Raw genomic sequence first — 17240 nt, forward strand, 5'->3', positions numbered from 1 at the left:
ATAAGTAGATCCCACTCCTCCATGCCCACCAGAGCACCATACACCGACAGATTATGGATACCGAAATTCACACGCACCAAATCAGGTGGAGCTAGCTTCCCTTTTATGGCGGCCAAACATTGGAACTGCCCCCATCGCTCAGAGCTGAACCCTCCCATGGAGCCATCTGCAAAGCACTCAAAACATGGCTGTTCAAATAAGACCAATATGTACTGCTATCTCATGCCAACAATAACTGTGTATAGATGCCTTGTATCATATGCCCAAGACTCCTGTAACAGCGCCACGCTGCTCTTGGACTGCTGCGTGCTTGATAAATGAATAAAATAAAAATAAATTCTTCAAGTCTACGACGCTCATATTTATGATACTGCTGTGGGGTTTCTCGGGCAAAGCGTCCAAGTCCTCCTTCTCTGTCTGACTTACATTCTGTATTCCTCTATTGGTTTTCTTTATCCCAGTATTATGTAGATGTTTCTACATAGACCTTATGAAGGCGTTTGGTTGACAATAACAGATTTTAATCTGATCTTCATGTCCTCTTTCATTAGATGCCACTGATTTAGGGAGTCCCTAATTAGAACAGAGTCCTTGTTCCCAGAGGGAGTGGATCCCGCTTGCATCTAGCCCTAGGGAGGTTATTGTGTAGCAGGCTCACCTCCCTAGCCTCACAGGGAAAGACCCCAACCCCCCCCAGCCTGGGGAGAAGTGACAGAATTCTGTGATTTGTCACAGAGGGCAGGGAAGAGTTTGAGTGTTTGCGATTTTGACAGTTAACTGTGGTTATTTGTGTGCATTTACGGATCACCAAAGGCCATGGCTAGTGGGCCAGTTTAGGAAACCAATATGTACAGTGGCCACGGCCGAAGACCATGGCTAGTGGGACCGGAAGAAAGCAATTGGGGCAACATGTAAAGGGGCCACAGCAGAAGACCAGCCAACGGTCATGGGCGAAGGCCATGTCTAATGAGTGGAAAGAAAGGTAGTGTTTTAAAAAGATACAGTGGGCACAGCCAAAGGCTGTGCTCACCGAACAGGGCCAAAGTTGTCTGTCTAGTTGTCCCAAAAGACATGTATAGTGGCCGTGGCCACCTAATGTGTCCAAAAGAAAGAAAGATTGGGAAATATGTACAGCGAAAGGACATAACCACCACCCATGGCCCAGTGTGCCCAAAATAAATCTAGTGCTGTGGCCACACCGAAAAGCCGGTTTAGGAAACCTATTGGAGCAAAATGTAGAGTGGCCATGGCCGAAGGCCGTGCTCACTGGCCAGGCTAGTGGGCCCAAATGGCATGCATAGTGGCCACGGCCTTAGTGGGTCCAAGATAAAGATATTGTGGAAAACGCATACAGTGGACGATGGTATAGAAAAACGCTTGAAATTAACTGGAAAAAATGAGTTTAGATTAGTTAAGGTGCAGTAAAGTCGCGCAGATTTAACGCAACAAAACCCTTGACTCAGTGGATGTGGGAAGTCATGACCAGCTTAATTCAGCGCATTTCCTTTGCAAAGCCCATCAGCACATACATATTATAAGAGAAGGGATTCACAATGACATACAAAATGGCATTATGGGGGACATCAACAGAAGCACGCCAAGCTAAGCTGATCATGAACAGATGAGCAGAATTTCAAGTGTTTGTTGCGCATGATGGATTTGGCTGATATTTCCCAAAGAAAAAGGTTTGTCATGGGCCCTTCCCAGACTGAAAAGCGATGGAAAGATTTGTTAAAAAATTAAGTTATTAAGAAAGCAAAAAAAAATGTTTTGCCTACTCAGATTCATTTTACCTAATTGTATCAAGCCGAAGTGCAAAAAAAACAAAAAAAAACATTGGAGGGAATTAGACCAAATAAGAGAACTTGGGCACAAAGCGTTCACTTAATTTCCGGGACAGGTTGGGGATTATTCCGTTCAGTCCGTTTTTAAAATATCAAATATAACTATAGCTCCCATGGTATTTTGCAGTGGAGAGAGACTTTTCCGAAATGAAAAGCAGCTATTATGTTGTGCTCGATGCAAGCGATTACTGCCGGAATGCGAAAATGAAAAAAGTGGGAAAAAAGCAATTTGGAGGAGGAAAAAAGTTGAAATCTCAGGCTAGAGGTGGCGAGGTGGAAACAGGACATCATGTGAAGTTGGGGATGGACTGGGGAGCCAGTTACTGTTCGGATGTTTTCGCATTATCGAGGGAAACTCGCAAGATTACTGCAGTAATAACGCATGATGCGCTAGGAAACAAAAATGTGTCACACGAAGCAAAGAGAAAGGGAGTAATGCGAGGAGGCCAGTGAGATACACATCAACTCAGATGGGTGGGGGTTTACCAGGGATAAGGAAGGAGGGACATGGGGAGCCCCCATGAGGAGTTTTGAATTTGAGCATTATCGCAGTAATTGGCACGAGATTACTGCAGTCATTATCGGGGGATTATTGGTGAAATGGAAACTGAAGAAAAATAAGTAAATCGGGGGGGGGGGGGGCATCTGTTGTGATCACATCTACTAGGCAGGGGGGAATGTGCCAGTGGCGCTGGTCACTGGGCCCCAAAGAAACCTATTTGTGCAACGGCCAAAGGCTGTGACGATTGGGCTTGAAAGAAACCTAGTGTATTAAAATATACAGTGGGCAGGGCCAAAGGCTATGGCTAGTGGCCCTTGAATAAACTATGGTATAACAACATTCTTGAAATTCATTGAAAAATATAGGTAAAGGGACAGTTCAGATGATCAGATTTAACGCAACAAACCCTTTAAAAACTCAGCGGATGTGGGAAGTGATGATCATCTTAACTCAGCCTCTCCCTTCGTTGCAAAGTCCTCGAGCACATGCATAACAGATCGGATTCACAATGACAAACAAAATTACAGGCCGGCAAGATAGTTCAGTGGGTTAAGCACTCACTGCTGCGATCTGTGTATGACCTACAGGTCGCAGGTTCGAAGCCCAGCAAGGCCAACTTAGCCAGTCATCCTTCCGGGGTTGATAAATGAGTACCAACTCCGGTTGGGTGATATTGTATATATATATGTTGTATGTGCTTAGGGCTTAGCGCTATATAATAACAATTAGATCCTAGGGTCATCAACAGGGGGATGCAGAGTTCAGATTATCACTTCCCACATCAGCTGAAATGAAGGGTTTTGCAGCATTAAATCTGATCGTCTTAACTGTCCCTAAACAAAACTTTTTTCAATGAATACAATGTACAAACAAGAGCATGTAAACGAAAGTCAAAAGTATCAGACACAGACCCAAACAAGAAAAGAGACCCGGGCCCTTGTCCTATAAAGTCCACTAGTACTTCAATTATTTTATTGCAAATGCCAAACGAGCAAAAGTCGGTAGATTAATGATATGATATGTCATTTATAACGCGCCTGTACACAAGTGTTTCTAGGTGTGACAAGACAAAGGAGGGAAGACAGAGGGAGGGCAAAACAAACTCTTACTAGGCCTTGCATCATTCAGATCGTGCAAGTACGGAACGTAAAGTGCATCAAGGAGGGAGCAAGAGGGGGTGGGGGGGGGGGGGAGTGCCAGGGAGAGGGAAGATGGTGGTGGGGGGGCAGCACAGCTCTGAGTAAGTGCAAGGAGGCCAAGGAATGTACAGTTACAGTTACAGCCCCTATATGCGCGGTAGGCCCAGAGGCAGTGCAGGGGCGACTGGTCGTGGAGGATCCTGGCACCCAGGGAGACTCAGAGGGTAGCCAGGCAACCAGTCAGCGCAGCAGACAGGTAGGTCAGCAGGAGAGAGAGGGGAAGCAGAGGCGAAGATGATGGTCTTGAGCTGCTTCCGGAACTTCAGGTGGTCCGTTCAAGTTTGAAAGAGGCAGGGAGGCCATTCCAGAGGGAGGTACCTGCAGAGGAGAGAGATCTCGCCCCACTCTCTGTCTGTAGAATCATCTGACCCTCAGAGTTTGAGGTGGCTGAGCGAAGAGCTCGAGAAGGAAGGTGTTTTGGAAGAGAGAGAGAGAGTTGGATGTAGTGCAGGCCCTGGCCCCAGGAAGCCTTTTGGACGATGCAGAGGGTCTTGAACTTGATCCTTGCACCCATCGAGAGCCAGCTGAGAGATTTCAGGGCTGGAGAGATATGGTCCATTGGCTTGAGGCCAAGGACAAGTCTTGAAGTCCTGTTCTGGATTAGCTAAAGAGGGCAGAGTGTAGAGGAAGGGAAACATACAAATACTGTGCCTTTATAAAGCCAACTGCACATTTACTGCGCAGTCGGCATTATAAAAAATTCTGACTCCCATTACTGCGACCAAGCGGAGCAGGGGTTGCAGGGTTGTCCCCCGCTCCCCTTGGTCGCTGTACTGGGAGTCGGGGGATGCAGGGGTCTCCTCTGCATACCAATGTGGTAAGCGGGGAACTAGACTGTTTGAAAAAATACTTTAAAAAAAAGATAAAGGACCCTGCAGTGTCAGCTCAGACCCACGCACGTTGGAAGAACTGACGCTGCAGGGATAGTGGGGAGTCGGTGTAAAGGCAAGGGTGGGAGCGGGTAGGGCAATGCAGGCTGGGCAAAGGGGCATGTGGGAAAAAGTCATCTATCTGATCAATGCGCCGTAATTGGAGTCGACATTCTAGTCTGCGGAATTACAGGCAGCGCAGTAATCAAATAGATCGTAGAGGAAGGTAGAATGAGAAAGAGGCTGTTGCATTAGTCCAGCCTAGAGCAAACCAGGGCTCGGGAGACTGTGCTTCTGGGGGACAGTGAGGAAAGGAAGAATACCTCTGAGGAGGTGTAGCTGGTAGTGAGACTTCATGGATAGGTCTGATGTGAGGAGAAAAGGAGAGAGTGAAATCGAAGATGAGAGGTTTTTTGCCTCACAGGCGAAGGAAGAGAGCCCAAGGAGGGCGACTAGAGGGAAATTGGAAGCAGGGGTTCCAAAGAGAAGGATCTCAATCTTAGTGGCATTAAGAAAGAGATCGTTGGAGGCGCACAAATCCTGGATAGCGGATAGACAGTCAGGAATGAGCGAGAGAGGATCCATGAATGCATGAACGGAACAAAAACCTGTGCAAAGTTTCATCCTCTCTGGGACTTCGGCAGGCAGTTACAATAACCACGTTTGCACTTTTTTAAAATAATTTTATTGTATGTAACCAACTAGTGATTTTTACATAGTCAATTTACTTCCTGTGTATTCTGAAGATTTCTAAAAGATGAATCAAACACGCAAAAACACAATTTCTGCTCATGACTGGGTGAGAGTGTTGAGTCCTGTTGCTGCACCCTACTATGTTTCATGTTAAAATTAAAGATGCAGCCCTCAATATCAGTCACATAGATCTTAGGTGACTGACAGAACACAAACATCATTAAATATCTTCTAAAATGAAGCACCATCTTTAAAGGGAATTACCTTAGTCAGGGATGTGCATTTGTTAACAATACGAAGCTCCAATCGCTGCAAATTCATGTCATATTCTGCCATACCATACCAATACAATCTTAATCTGAAACATCAAGCGATTAAAGATTCACAATCCGCAACCAACATTGTAATAAAACAGGCAGATAAAGGAGGGCGTGTAGTCATATGGGATAAGGAATTGTATTTACACAGCATATACAGTTGTATGATTCTAACTGTTATGTCTTAACAAATGAAGAATAACTGTTGGATACGAAAAAGATGAATTGATTCCTTACTAGAGGGTCAGTCTCAAAGAATATCACTGATTGGGAAGATACATTTTTAAAAGGAATGACCATCCCGTTATTCACATTCTGTATTTCTTGCCAAAAATATATAATAATACCTCTCAACCATCAGGAAGGCCTATTTTTTCATCGATTGGCTCACTTTTGGAGAATGTTCTTCCAACCTTTTGTTATAGGTTTAAACCAATACATCAGACACCTCTGATCCATTATTGAAATTGGAAGGCATCCATTGGTAAGGTGCTGGCTGGAAGGTTTACAATTAATCTCAACCTCTGGCATTGCTCTGGGCAACCCTCCAGACCATCGTTTTTTGCCTGCCAAGCCACTACAAAAGTGGAAAGACCATATGCAAATCGGGCTTAGTCCCACCCCATTGGGAAGCATCATACATTCTAGTTTCCCTAGATGGGATTTTTCCAAGTTAGGCCTATTAGCTTGTAAATATTACTTGGATACTAGATCCATTAGTTATCAATAGCAAACTGCATTACTTCTACAAATGCTGGAATTGTGTCTTCTTCATAATATTTTTTCTCTTTGAAGGAGAGCTTTTCAAGCAAGCAGTTGGAACGGCAATGGGAATCATGTATGGCTCAAACCTATGCCAACTTGTATATGGACTGGTGGTAAACAACCATTGCATGGTTTGAGCGTTATGACAAATATGTTACTCATGTGATGCAGTGGTATTGGTTCATGAATGATTTATTTATTATTTGGGATGGACTGGTGACCCTTTTTCATGAATATGTTGAATGTCTTAATGAGAATTCACTCAACTTGAATTTAATTATTACCGATAGCCCAACAGAATTGTTTTTTGGGACGTGAAATTGAATGTTCATGAAAATAGTGTGAGATCTACATGGTTTACGAAACCGACTGCGTCTAATTCTCTTTTGCATGCTCGGAACTACCATCCACAACCTCTCGAACACAGCACCCCTTATGGAGAGTTGTTGCTGGCGGGAAGAAACTGTTCTAGAGATGTGGACTTTGAACTGGCAGCTAAATTGATTGAAAACTTTTTTTTTTTTTAACAAGGGGTTACTCTCACAGAACGGTTGATCTAGGCTATCAGAAAGCAAAAAGGAGACAAAGGTCAGATCTATTGAGAACTAAATCCAGGATTGAGGAATTGCCAACTATAAGATGTATTACCCTGTGTAAAATACATTCTGGTGATGAAAGGAATATTTTGAAAATATATTGGCCCATTGTGCTGAGCGAGAGAGTTTAACTAATGCTTCTTCTATTACTTTTTCCAATGCTCTCCCCCCCTGAAAATCAAACTAACTCCTATCATGCTTAGAAATACGATGCAGGGACAAGAAAATTGGTTGTGTCAAATCAATATGGCCCCTTGCTTTTACAAATGTAACAGTTGTAAGGTGTGATGTTGCCCAGGTTGGTGATACAGTGCAATTCATGCAGGATATCACATGCACCACCAAATGTGGTATTTTTTGATAGAATGCACATGAGGTCTAAAATGTATAGGTTCAACCAGAGGATGCCTCCAATTAAGACTTTGCAGCACTACGAGCAATAAAGAATGTGGATGGCAATTATCCCCTTGCTTTCATTTTCAAGAAACTCATAACAGTGATGTTTCCATAATGTTGTTTGGAGCGTAAGCTCATGTAAAGGAACATAGACGTAAAGAGAATAGAGAGAAAAACACTGACAATTGGAATCTAGACTCATACGATTCAGTACAATGAAGCCTAACGGACACAATACTGATGACAAGCTTTGTGTGTTTTGGATTGATCAGTCTCTCTTTTTAATGTGCCCTAATGTTATGTTTTTCTTTAAGTGCTGCTTTGTCAACAATAGTGAAGTGAGGTTAGCCCACTAAGGATTCATGAGTGTTGTTGCTAGTTTACATATGAGACTGTTAGCTAATTGGAGTCTGATCATTATTTATTTTTGCACTTTCGAGTGTGCCTGCCTTGGCAGCACCGATACGTCAACTATGATTAATGTTAGCCCACTTGGGCATCATTAGCGATGCTGCTACTTTATTTTTGCTGCTGCTAACCTATTAGTGCACTATTAGAGTGCCCATTGGGGTTCGGTATTGTGACACAGTGCTGCTGCTATATTTATTCTGGCACTTTCTGCTAGTGACTATGTCACAAATTAGCACATTAGAGGATTAGTGATTTAGATATATATGTGTGGCACTTGTACTTTAGCTCATTATTGTTTCAAAAAATATTTTTGCAATAAGACAATGCCCTGGAATCAGAATATGACATGAATTTGCAGCGATTAGCACTTTGTATGTTTTATAAATGCATATATGTGAGTAAGATAATTCCTTTAGCCACTTAACTGCTAAGGAAAATGCTCATAATGGACATTCCCATGCACCTAGGACAAGCAATCTCGTCCTTAGCACTCCGGGCTTAAAGATGGCACTTCGTTTAAGAATATGTCGAATGATGTTGTTATTCTGTCAGTCACCTGACAGTGATCCGTGTGACCGTATCAAGGGTTGTGAGACCTTTGTATGTGGTAATTGTAACTGCCTGAAGAACTAAGTCCCAGAGATGATGGAACGTGTGGCGTTCAGTTCATGGATAGATTAATCAGCCGACTTTGCTGGTTTGGCATCTGCAATAAAATAATTGAAGCACTTACAGAACGGGTGCCCGGGTCTCTTTCCTTGTTTGGGCCTGTAACAAAGTCAGAGACATCAGTTTACATGCTCTGGTTTTTACATATTACAAGGAGCTGCTTTCACTTCAACCCAGAGGCACTCTGTAAAGAGGCTGAGCGCTCAACATTTAAAAGCAGGACTTGAAGAAGGTATAGAGATATAAATGACACCAAGAAAGTTATGTCGGGTTTAAAAAGGTTTGAAAAAAACCTTTTCACCTGAAATGAGAAAGTATGATGGTCCATTTGAGCCAAGTCACACATTCCACGCCGCCACCTGGTAGCCATCGCTGGAAGTTCACCTCCAGTTCTGAACCACAACAGTAAGTTATTGTGGGCATGCAAATTAGTCCAAATGCAAATTTATTCTACAGGAAATTGACTGTTTTAAAGGGCAGTGGGCAAAGATGGAGGTGTGGGGCTGGACCAAAATAGTAGGGATGGTGTCAACCAGGTTGAAAAATAAAGGAATAATGGTATCAAAGAAGAAAAAAGGGTCTGAGGCAGATTATTAAAGGAGGTAGAAGGAAGAAAAAGCTGAATCATTCCCAATGTAAAAAACTATCTCCATTTATTGCAGTGTAGCTTAGTGCCATTAGGCCGACTTTTGTACAGGATGGAGCGAAAGAGTTTGTGTCGGATATAAGTTTACCCCCTGAAAAGATCCAACTGTCCAAATTAGTTTGTGGTGGGATTTGTGGTGAAGCGTTGTTTCTTATACAATTCCACACAGTTTCACCAATCTGCACCAAGTTTTGCATAGTTACTTGTTTGAACACTCTGGACATTACAGGCTACGTGACATTTGGACACCCCACCCCTTTCCCTGGATTTCAGCACCTTCACACAAGACTTGCCTGAAATCGGCAAAACATCAATATGGTCGTAGAAGGACCGGTTCCACCACAAGAAACAAAAGGCCCTAGGATGCACAGTTTCCAAGATATTTGCACCGCAATGCACTACAATGAACTGCACCACTTCAGGGTGAGGCGACAACACAGAAGGTCCTAGTATGCAGCAACACCCAACTCTCGCCCCCCCACCCCTAACATCTGCTCTGGGGTATGTCAGCCAGCCACAGGGGCCAATTCTCAGTGCAGTTTACTTCAGGGTGCAAAGCACATCAACAGAACCCTTTGGGAAAACGGGTGCTTCTGCTAGTTTGCTATAAAAATCATTTGTTTATTAATTTTTAGGACAACAGAAAGGACAGGTCCAGTATTGTGTTCAAGTGCCAGTAATGCCAGAGGAAGAAGCCCTGAGAACACCATCCACAAAAAACTGTTAACATGCATGAAATACAAGGGTGTGACCTAACAAGTCATGGTTCCATGCACGGAGTGGGACTTCGTAAATAGTGTACGTCTGGCGGACAAGCCCCGGAAAGAAATGCAAACCAGAGCCAAATGGAAATGTGATGTTAATGAGGGAAATCACAAAGATAAGTATGCTTACTCAATGCAAAGAAGCCGAGAGCAGAACTCTTGCAGATGTCAGAGCACAGGATCAAAAGCCTGCCGGATGTGGCGGCCTGATGCCAACATAGCAGACAGGACTTTTGTAATACCAGACCCGGGCACCTTGAATGCACACGATATCAAGTGAAATGAAAGGTTAGACACCTAAAGAGAGGAGGTAGAACCATTAGGTTTGTTCATGATGTATACTGCCCTAAGAGTGCACAGACTGACTAAACGGACCATTTCTAGCAGTCACACTATAGAAAAAGAGGCCTAGGCCTCCTAACGGAAGCGGACAGAATTCCAGGGCGATTGTTACATTTCACCGAAGAGGACAAGAATTAGAGATATAATCTGCATAGGCCAAACCAAAGAAGGCATTTAACTAGCACACTAAGAGAACAGGAGGTGACTAAGTTGGACACACACAGAACAGGCCAGAGGGAATGGTAGGCTATAGTGCATACTAGGAGCCTACGCTCAAAGGCTGGCAGGAGCCAGGCCTTTGGAAAACATAAGAGTAGCGTGATGGGGTCTCTAGCCCAGATGATGGTGGTAGGTGTAAAGTCACTGGTGCAAACTAAAGGAATTTGCACCACTTGAGGTGCAAATTAGCCAAGGAGTCAAATTTTCTGCAGCCAGCTAGGTTGTTGCGGAACCTACCCTTAGCCACCAGATACAGCAGGGTAGACATGAGTAGACATGATAGTGTAAAGACACTCTCGATACAGATATAATGGTGCCAAGTAGGCCGGTTCGGTCTTGGAATAGAAGTGGTTAAACCTCATACCTTTAAGTACGAGTGCTGCGCCTCCTCAAAACACTAGACACACATTTTTTTTTAAAGTTAGTGAACTACCTATAAAAAGGTCTACAAAACATTGGGAATACCAAAGATAAGGTAGAACACTCCATACACATTAATTATTTCTTCTAATACCAAGTCCATCTCACTACAAATGAAACTCACACTGCACTACCATTTAAAAGCACTTGGACTGTAACTGAAGCATTGCATGTTTGCAACCAAATACTTAAAAAGTGTTTTGAAGAAGTGATGTTGTGTGTTATGGCTTATTTTACAGTTTGACTGGGTTTGTTTGCATGAGGGAAATACTTCATTTGTAGCCTAGTGTGGCCATTCCCAACATTCACAGACTTAGCGAGTTTATAAGTAGTAAAATAACTCTTTAAAAACGTTGGCAAACTTAATTCGTTTTTAAACTTTTGAATAGGCAAAGCTGCACTCCACCCATGTGCAGGCTCTGCCTCCTCCTCTATGCACCCTTCTATACTCCAGTCCGGCTCACTCTACAAACCGTGAGAAAGAGGTTATGGTGCATCTGTAGGGAAAGGAACATGGATGGCCAATACAAGTCACTAGTAATATTTGACTGAAATAAGTCAGTCCCTCCCTTCCTCCAGACTACAGACCTTCATTGCATGATGCAAGCTTCTTCCCTGCATTTCTAGTGAGAGGGCAGTTGTACATACTACCTGGTCCTAGGATAGAAAAAGACCACTTCCGCATCAGAGAAAACCAGGCCCTCTTGTTTAAGGCCTATCCATTCCATGAAGGTAATGATAGGTTGACCACATTCATAAATGAAACCCCTCATGACTTACTAAAGGTTTCACCATCATACTCCTCTGCAAGTCTTGTTCCATAGCAGACTGTTGCAGTTGGGCCTCGAACCCGAGGGGATAGGGCACCAATACCAGAAGCATAGGTAACTGAGCCAGGAATCCCATCAAAGAGTGCAGCAGGAGGACAAGGTCAATAGGATGGTTACAGAACAGAAGTCGGTCATTGGTGCTGATGGGCTTGGCACTACTTTGTTGAACAGTAAAGTCATGCTGCTGGAGGTCACGTATCTGGTCAAGGTCCCTTCCACTAGTGGCTGTAGAGAGCCAGAATAGGCCCACTGTACGGGCTCGGAGCCAATATATGGGAGCGCCCCATCCTGCCATCCAAATCAGTGTGGAATATGCCTCCTAGGGAGGCAAAAGACTGCGAGAGCCCATGTGGGGCATATTAAAATATCACTCGAAGCAGCACTTGCACCAGTGCACCGGTATCAAAAGAAAGCCAACCCGGTGCCGAGATTTGTAATGGGGTAGACATGGCTACCAGGAGATCCTTCTCCAGAAAAGTCTGTATACTCGTGATCTGAAGCATCCTGAAAGGGTTCATGCCTGTGACTGGGACACAGGCTAGGAGTGCTTTCCTCCATAAAACATTGGGGGAGAGGCAATTCTAATCTTTGCATTGCTATCAGCTCGAACTACCTGGAGTAATGATCTTCTGGGCTAGGCTTTAGAAGCCAAGGCCTATCTCTGCCCATTGCGGGGGTGGGGGAATACCCATGTTGCTGCGTGGCTAGAGGAAAATTGCCCTATATTTTCAGCAGAGACTGTGCATTGGAGAATTCTGAACCTTCTGGAGTCTTCAAAACTATTTTCTAGACTTATGCCAAGTGTGCTACCAGTTGTTTTTGTACCAACACTTCACCTCAGAGGGCAGCACAACCACCTTTTTGTTGCAGCTGTTAACAAGCCCGACATGCTCTGGTTTCTTAAGTCTTAGCCACCCTGCTCAGCTGGTCTAGGGTGGCAGAAGGTAAAGGGTAAGAACCATGAACGGTCTAGGGCAGAGTGCAAAATGTGATAATGGACTCTTAGCGAATAAGAAATTGTGTGTTGTTCCTATGTATAGAATTGAAGTGGGAAGTGACTTTTTGATGGCTGGCAACTTGAACATTTTGCACCCTCATCTAGGGGACACACAAAATCTAATATTAAGGTTCAATTGATGGCTCCCTAAAGACAATGTCAGGGGGGATGGAACTCTTCTGGTTTCAGACCAGTATCCAGAAATAGTCCATAAAGGGGCCTCGAAGCTGCTCCAGTATCGGAGATCCCCTGTTGGACCTCAACATGTTGGAGACAACACTGAAGGAAACTTTCAAGCGGCCTGTATGGGTAAAGGAAGTCACTGGGTCCAATTGGCTTTCAAAAATGTTATTCACCTTTTTCCTTGTAGAAGTCGGGCAGACTGCAGTGTTGAAGAATGCCACTTAACAGGGAAGCCCGTTCTTAAGGCCGCCGAACTGAGGAGTCGTCACAAAAGGGTGTAGCCTGGACAATGACACCAAGGTAAAAGCACTGGAGACAATGAGAAGGTTCCTCATTAATTAAATGGGCTGGGTGAGGTTCAATTGTTTGGAGCTGGTCCGTTGACACAAATAGAGAATGCTAGTGGAGCAGAAATAAATAATTCGCCCAATGAGAAACCCCAAATGTTTGAGAAATTACGCATTTGCTAATGAAGAAAACACATTTCTGCAAAAGGCGTCCGATTTGGTCCAGTAGAGCTTGGGAATGAGGTATGGAAGCTAGTAAGTGCTTAAGAGGCAGAATCCACCTATTGGTAGAGCCATGCCTGATCAAGGGGTTCCATTTCTCTTTATGCTTAGCAAGAAATGTTCACGGCTGGATACAGAAGATAGTCAATACTTGTAGAGCACCTATGACTAGCGGTTAACTATTATCTGCGCCCAGATGCAGTTTCTGCCTGTACCCCACAGGGTATGCACGTTAGAACTACCAAATAAAAATAAAATCAAGGGCCAGGAGTAAAGGAAAAATGATGTGCCAGAATAAATGCCTTACCATTTCAATTTCTGATCTCAGACATGAACGACTTTCATAACGCACTCAGGGGAAAGAAGCTGGAGCCAAAGTACTGGAAAAACCATCTCTTAAAAATCATCTAAATCCAAGGGATCTCAACTGATTACAATAAGTGCATACCCAATATAAATATTAAACCCATGTTCTCACTTAGCACTAGACAGTTTCTAGATATTTAATACAGAACACAAGAGTATATTCAGGAACACCAACAAGCGAAAAAGTTTTTATTCATGAATTGAATATTTTGGAGAGTGCAAGCCTAACACAGCTTTTGTGCACACTGTACAGGTATAGGTGCCTTAAAATCAATGTCTTCTGGAAAATTTGCTCTCCCCTTTACCAAACCCTACCTGCTCAAGTCTGCATCAGATGGCGTCCATGCACATGCCAGCAAGGATACCGGAATCCAACATAGGGTCTTTATTAAGCCGACCCTGTATAATAAACCCTAGCAACTACGGGTCCATACAGATGTAGCTACTAAACAGTATAGGAGTCCCTGTTTAATGTGGTCGGATCCCTCTGTTGAGTGCAAACACAACCAGATATTTGCCAAAATGCATTTGAAAAGCTTCTAGACGGCAAAATCTACTAAGGAAAGGCAATTTTAGCCTAGCCTTTTCCATATGTTTTGACCATCCCTCGGTTTGTGAAACTGATGTTTTCACTTTGCCGGAAGGGTAAGAGTTACAAAAAAACAACGCGTTTCACGGTGCATACACCGCTTGATCACGTTAGAAAATTAAACATGAAAAGGAGACTTTAAATGAACACCATGTGATAGAGTGTCTCATTTGAAAACGTAGTGTTTATCTGAACAAGAGTGGCAGACATCTTTTAGTTTCTGATAGCTATCAATGTTCCAGCTGGTCAACCGATATATAAAGTTCACACATACAATACGGTAAAGGCAGTCTGGTGGAGAATTATTTTTAGCCTTGTCACAGTGTACTCTTAAGAGTATATTTTGTTTACGATGTAACAGCAAAACTTATCCTGCATATACGCAGCAACTAATGATGCTCCAAAAAGAAAACTGACATAAGCATATACGAGTACAAACATCATAACATGTCATTGTAAATAAATAACAGTTCTTTGTCTTTATACCCAAAGGTTATTGTTGTTTCTGTCACGGGATGCTGCTTACAACATGCTAGGTAGATTCCTATATTACGTATCTCTGCAACCCACTGCCTAGTGGACACAATGCTAAACGCTGCATTAACCCATTATAGAATCCAAGCATGCCCATCAAGCAACCTTATATCATGTGAAATAATGCAAAGCTGCAAAAAAGCTCGGATATGCGGAATCTTACATAGACCACCATAGGAGAGTAAATAAAGTGCATAGGGCGTATAATCTTATTTACTGTAAACATTTTGACTTGTGCAAAAAAGCAAAGCAGCATTTGGCCTGAATATGTAGAGTCCAACATGCACGGCCATCAACAAAGATAAAGTGCATAGTGCTTGGATCTAGTGCGAGACCGCATATATGCTAAAGTGTCTAATGCATACAAATATTACACATGTAAGGTGCTGTGTGAAAGGACCTGTTGGGGAATGTATGGTGTGCTATGCAGTGACCTCCAAAACTGCAAAAGAATTTCTAAAAGCAGACCACCGATTTTGTTACATAATTAAAAGATTAAAAAGAGACATGCTGTGAATGTCTACCTTCATACATAGAACGCTCCTAATGGAACATATAAAAAAGATAGAGAAAAGACTCAAATTTAAAAAGCTGTAAGTCTATAAAACCTAAAATGTCAGGGCTGCCACAGGGACTATAATATGTGGTTACAATGTCTGAACCGTGAACCGCCCTGATGTGCAAGTCAAATACTGCCCAGTAGACATAATAGAAAAGCAAACAAACCTAGCCAGAGAGCCTAAGTTCCTAATGTGAACAAAGCATTACAAGGCTAAGAGATATTAGAAACTAAACTATAATCTCTCAGTGAAGAAAATGTAAAAAAAAGAAAAAAGAAAAAGAAAGGGAAAAGAAACGGGGCAAAAGATCCCCAAATAGTTCAAGCTAGAAACCTCATATATTAGGAACAAAAACTAGAAGGTTCAAAAGCTTTACCCACAGAGTTAAAAACGGGGAACTCGGATTCCAACACTAGAAAAGATCAATATCCATTTCAAGGTACCCAAAAAAGTGTAGAGTTCTTCATCTAAATTATGTCCTTTGGGTTTTTTGGTTTCCAACTGTCTAAGCAAAAGTTCTCAATTGCCTCACCTAGGGTGCTTTAAACCCGTATGTATGCCAAAATATGTAAAACCATCAAGTTTTCCATCATGCACTAATTTAAAGTGAAGAGCCATGGGATACGTAGGATCTGCATGTTTGATAGCGCAGATATGTTGGAGCACACGAAGCTTCAATTTGCCTATTGTGCTCTCAACATACCACTTATCACAGGGACAGATGAGCACGCAAACCACAAACTCGGTGTCACATGTGATGCGTGATCCTATCGGAATGTTTTTGGCCAGAATGTGATGTACATAGTTCAAAGTGTCAGTGGCATATTGACAGGCTTTACATTCCCTGCACTTATAAAAGCCTGGAGTTTGTGTTTTAAGCCAAGTTTGGCCTGAAGACATCAGCGGGTTCCTAAAACTGGAAACCAGATTATCTTTGAGTGAAGCAGAATGCCGGAACGTGATGTTCATTCTGTCGCCTAGTACCCCTTCCAAATATATATATATATATATATATATATATATATATATATATATATATATATATAGAGCCATAACAATATCAGAAGTCTTATTTTCTACATTAATATATGCTTCTACTGACAAATGATCAGCCACAATACTACCCATTTTTCCCCAAATGTTTACAAAGTGAAGATGATGATGTAAAGTAAAGTAACTATAGCACAGCCATGTTCCCCTTTGAACTTCTAGCACTAATGCCAAAGGAACAGTCACAAATTAAGGGCTACATGCAAATCATGCATGATGCTGTTCAGATCTCTCCTATTTAAACAGCTTGTTATCAACACCCCTTATCATTTTGGGAAGTCTTGCATCTAATTGGACATGCAATTTCATAATTACTGACATAGGTTTGTACAGCCAGCATAAAAAAAAAAAACTTTTGCATACAGAAATTCAAGCAAGTATATGAAAGGGACCACGACAAAAAACAAGGTCAAATAAAGTAGATCAAATAAATATCCATTGCAAAGTAAATCTAACAAAAACTGTAAGCCAACAACAAAAGAAAACATTGGTCAAAACCAGGAATTAAAAACCTAAATAAAAAAATAAAAATAACCCCATTCACAAGGTTAGGTTAAGTGATAAAACATTAACATCGGTTTCAGAAATCCGAAATCCAAAACGCTCACAAAACACCACCATATCTAAAGTAACATCTAAAAAGAGCAGATTATTTGGTTACCTTCATCTTTCCATTGGAAGCGCTCTTTGAGAAGGCTGAGTCTTTACAATAAAATGTAAAAGACCCCTTCCTCCGCAGGCCCCTTCTGTCAGATGAGCGGAGGAATTGTTCCTAAAATGTGAAGGCGATTTTGTACATCTCCTTCAGCGGTGACTGGGGAACCTGGAAAAGAAAAGACCAGTTCTGGAACTTAGAGCCCAGACAAAAGTAAAACAAGAAAGTCCTCAATCTCATTCCCTTATTATCTAAACAGGCACATCACTTTTCACTTTCTTTCATGAGTACTTTGAACATGGGTGTTTACATTGC

General features: G+C 42.5%; 1 protein-coding gene across 6 annotated transcripts in view; it reads right to left on the bottom strand.

Moving 5' to 3' along the window:
• ATP2C1 (ATPase secretory pathway Ca2+ transporting 1) overlaps positions 1-17240 on the bottom strand; it is a 1883161-nt gene that overhangs the window by 1624446 nt on the left and 241475 nt on the right. For 4 of the 6 annotated variants that reach the window (XM_069648731.1, XM_069648730.1, XM_069648734.1 and 1 more), the window contains exon 2: positions 16932-17093. The exons of the other annotated variants lie outside the window; for them this stretch is intronic. In XM_069648731.1, coding sequence (XP_069504832.1) covers positions 16932-16937 — 6 coding nt within the window. In that variant the 5' untranslated portion in view covers positions 16938-17093. The remainder of the gene's footprint in view (positions 1-16931; positions 17094-17240) is intronic. 6 annotated transcript variants of the gene reach the window in all.

Source organism: Ambystoma mexicanum, chromosome 2q (genome assembly GCF_040938575.1).
Source record: "Ambystoma mexicanum isolate Mex_15411 chromosome 2q, UKY_AmexF1_1, whole genome shotgun sequence".
In the NCBI taxonomy this organism is placed as follows: Eukaryota; Metazoa; Chordata; class Amphibia; order Caudata; family Ambystomatidae; genus Ambystoma; species Ambystoma mexicanum.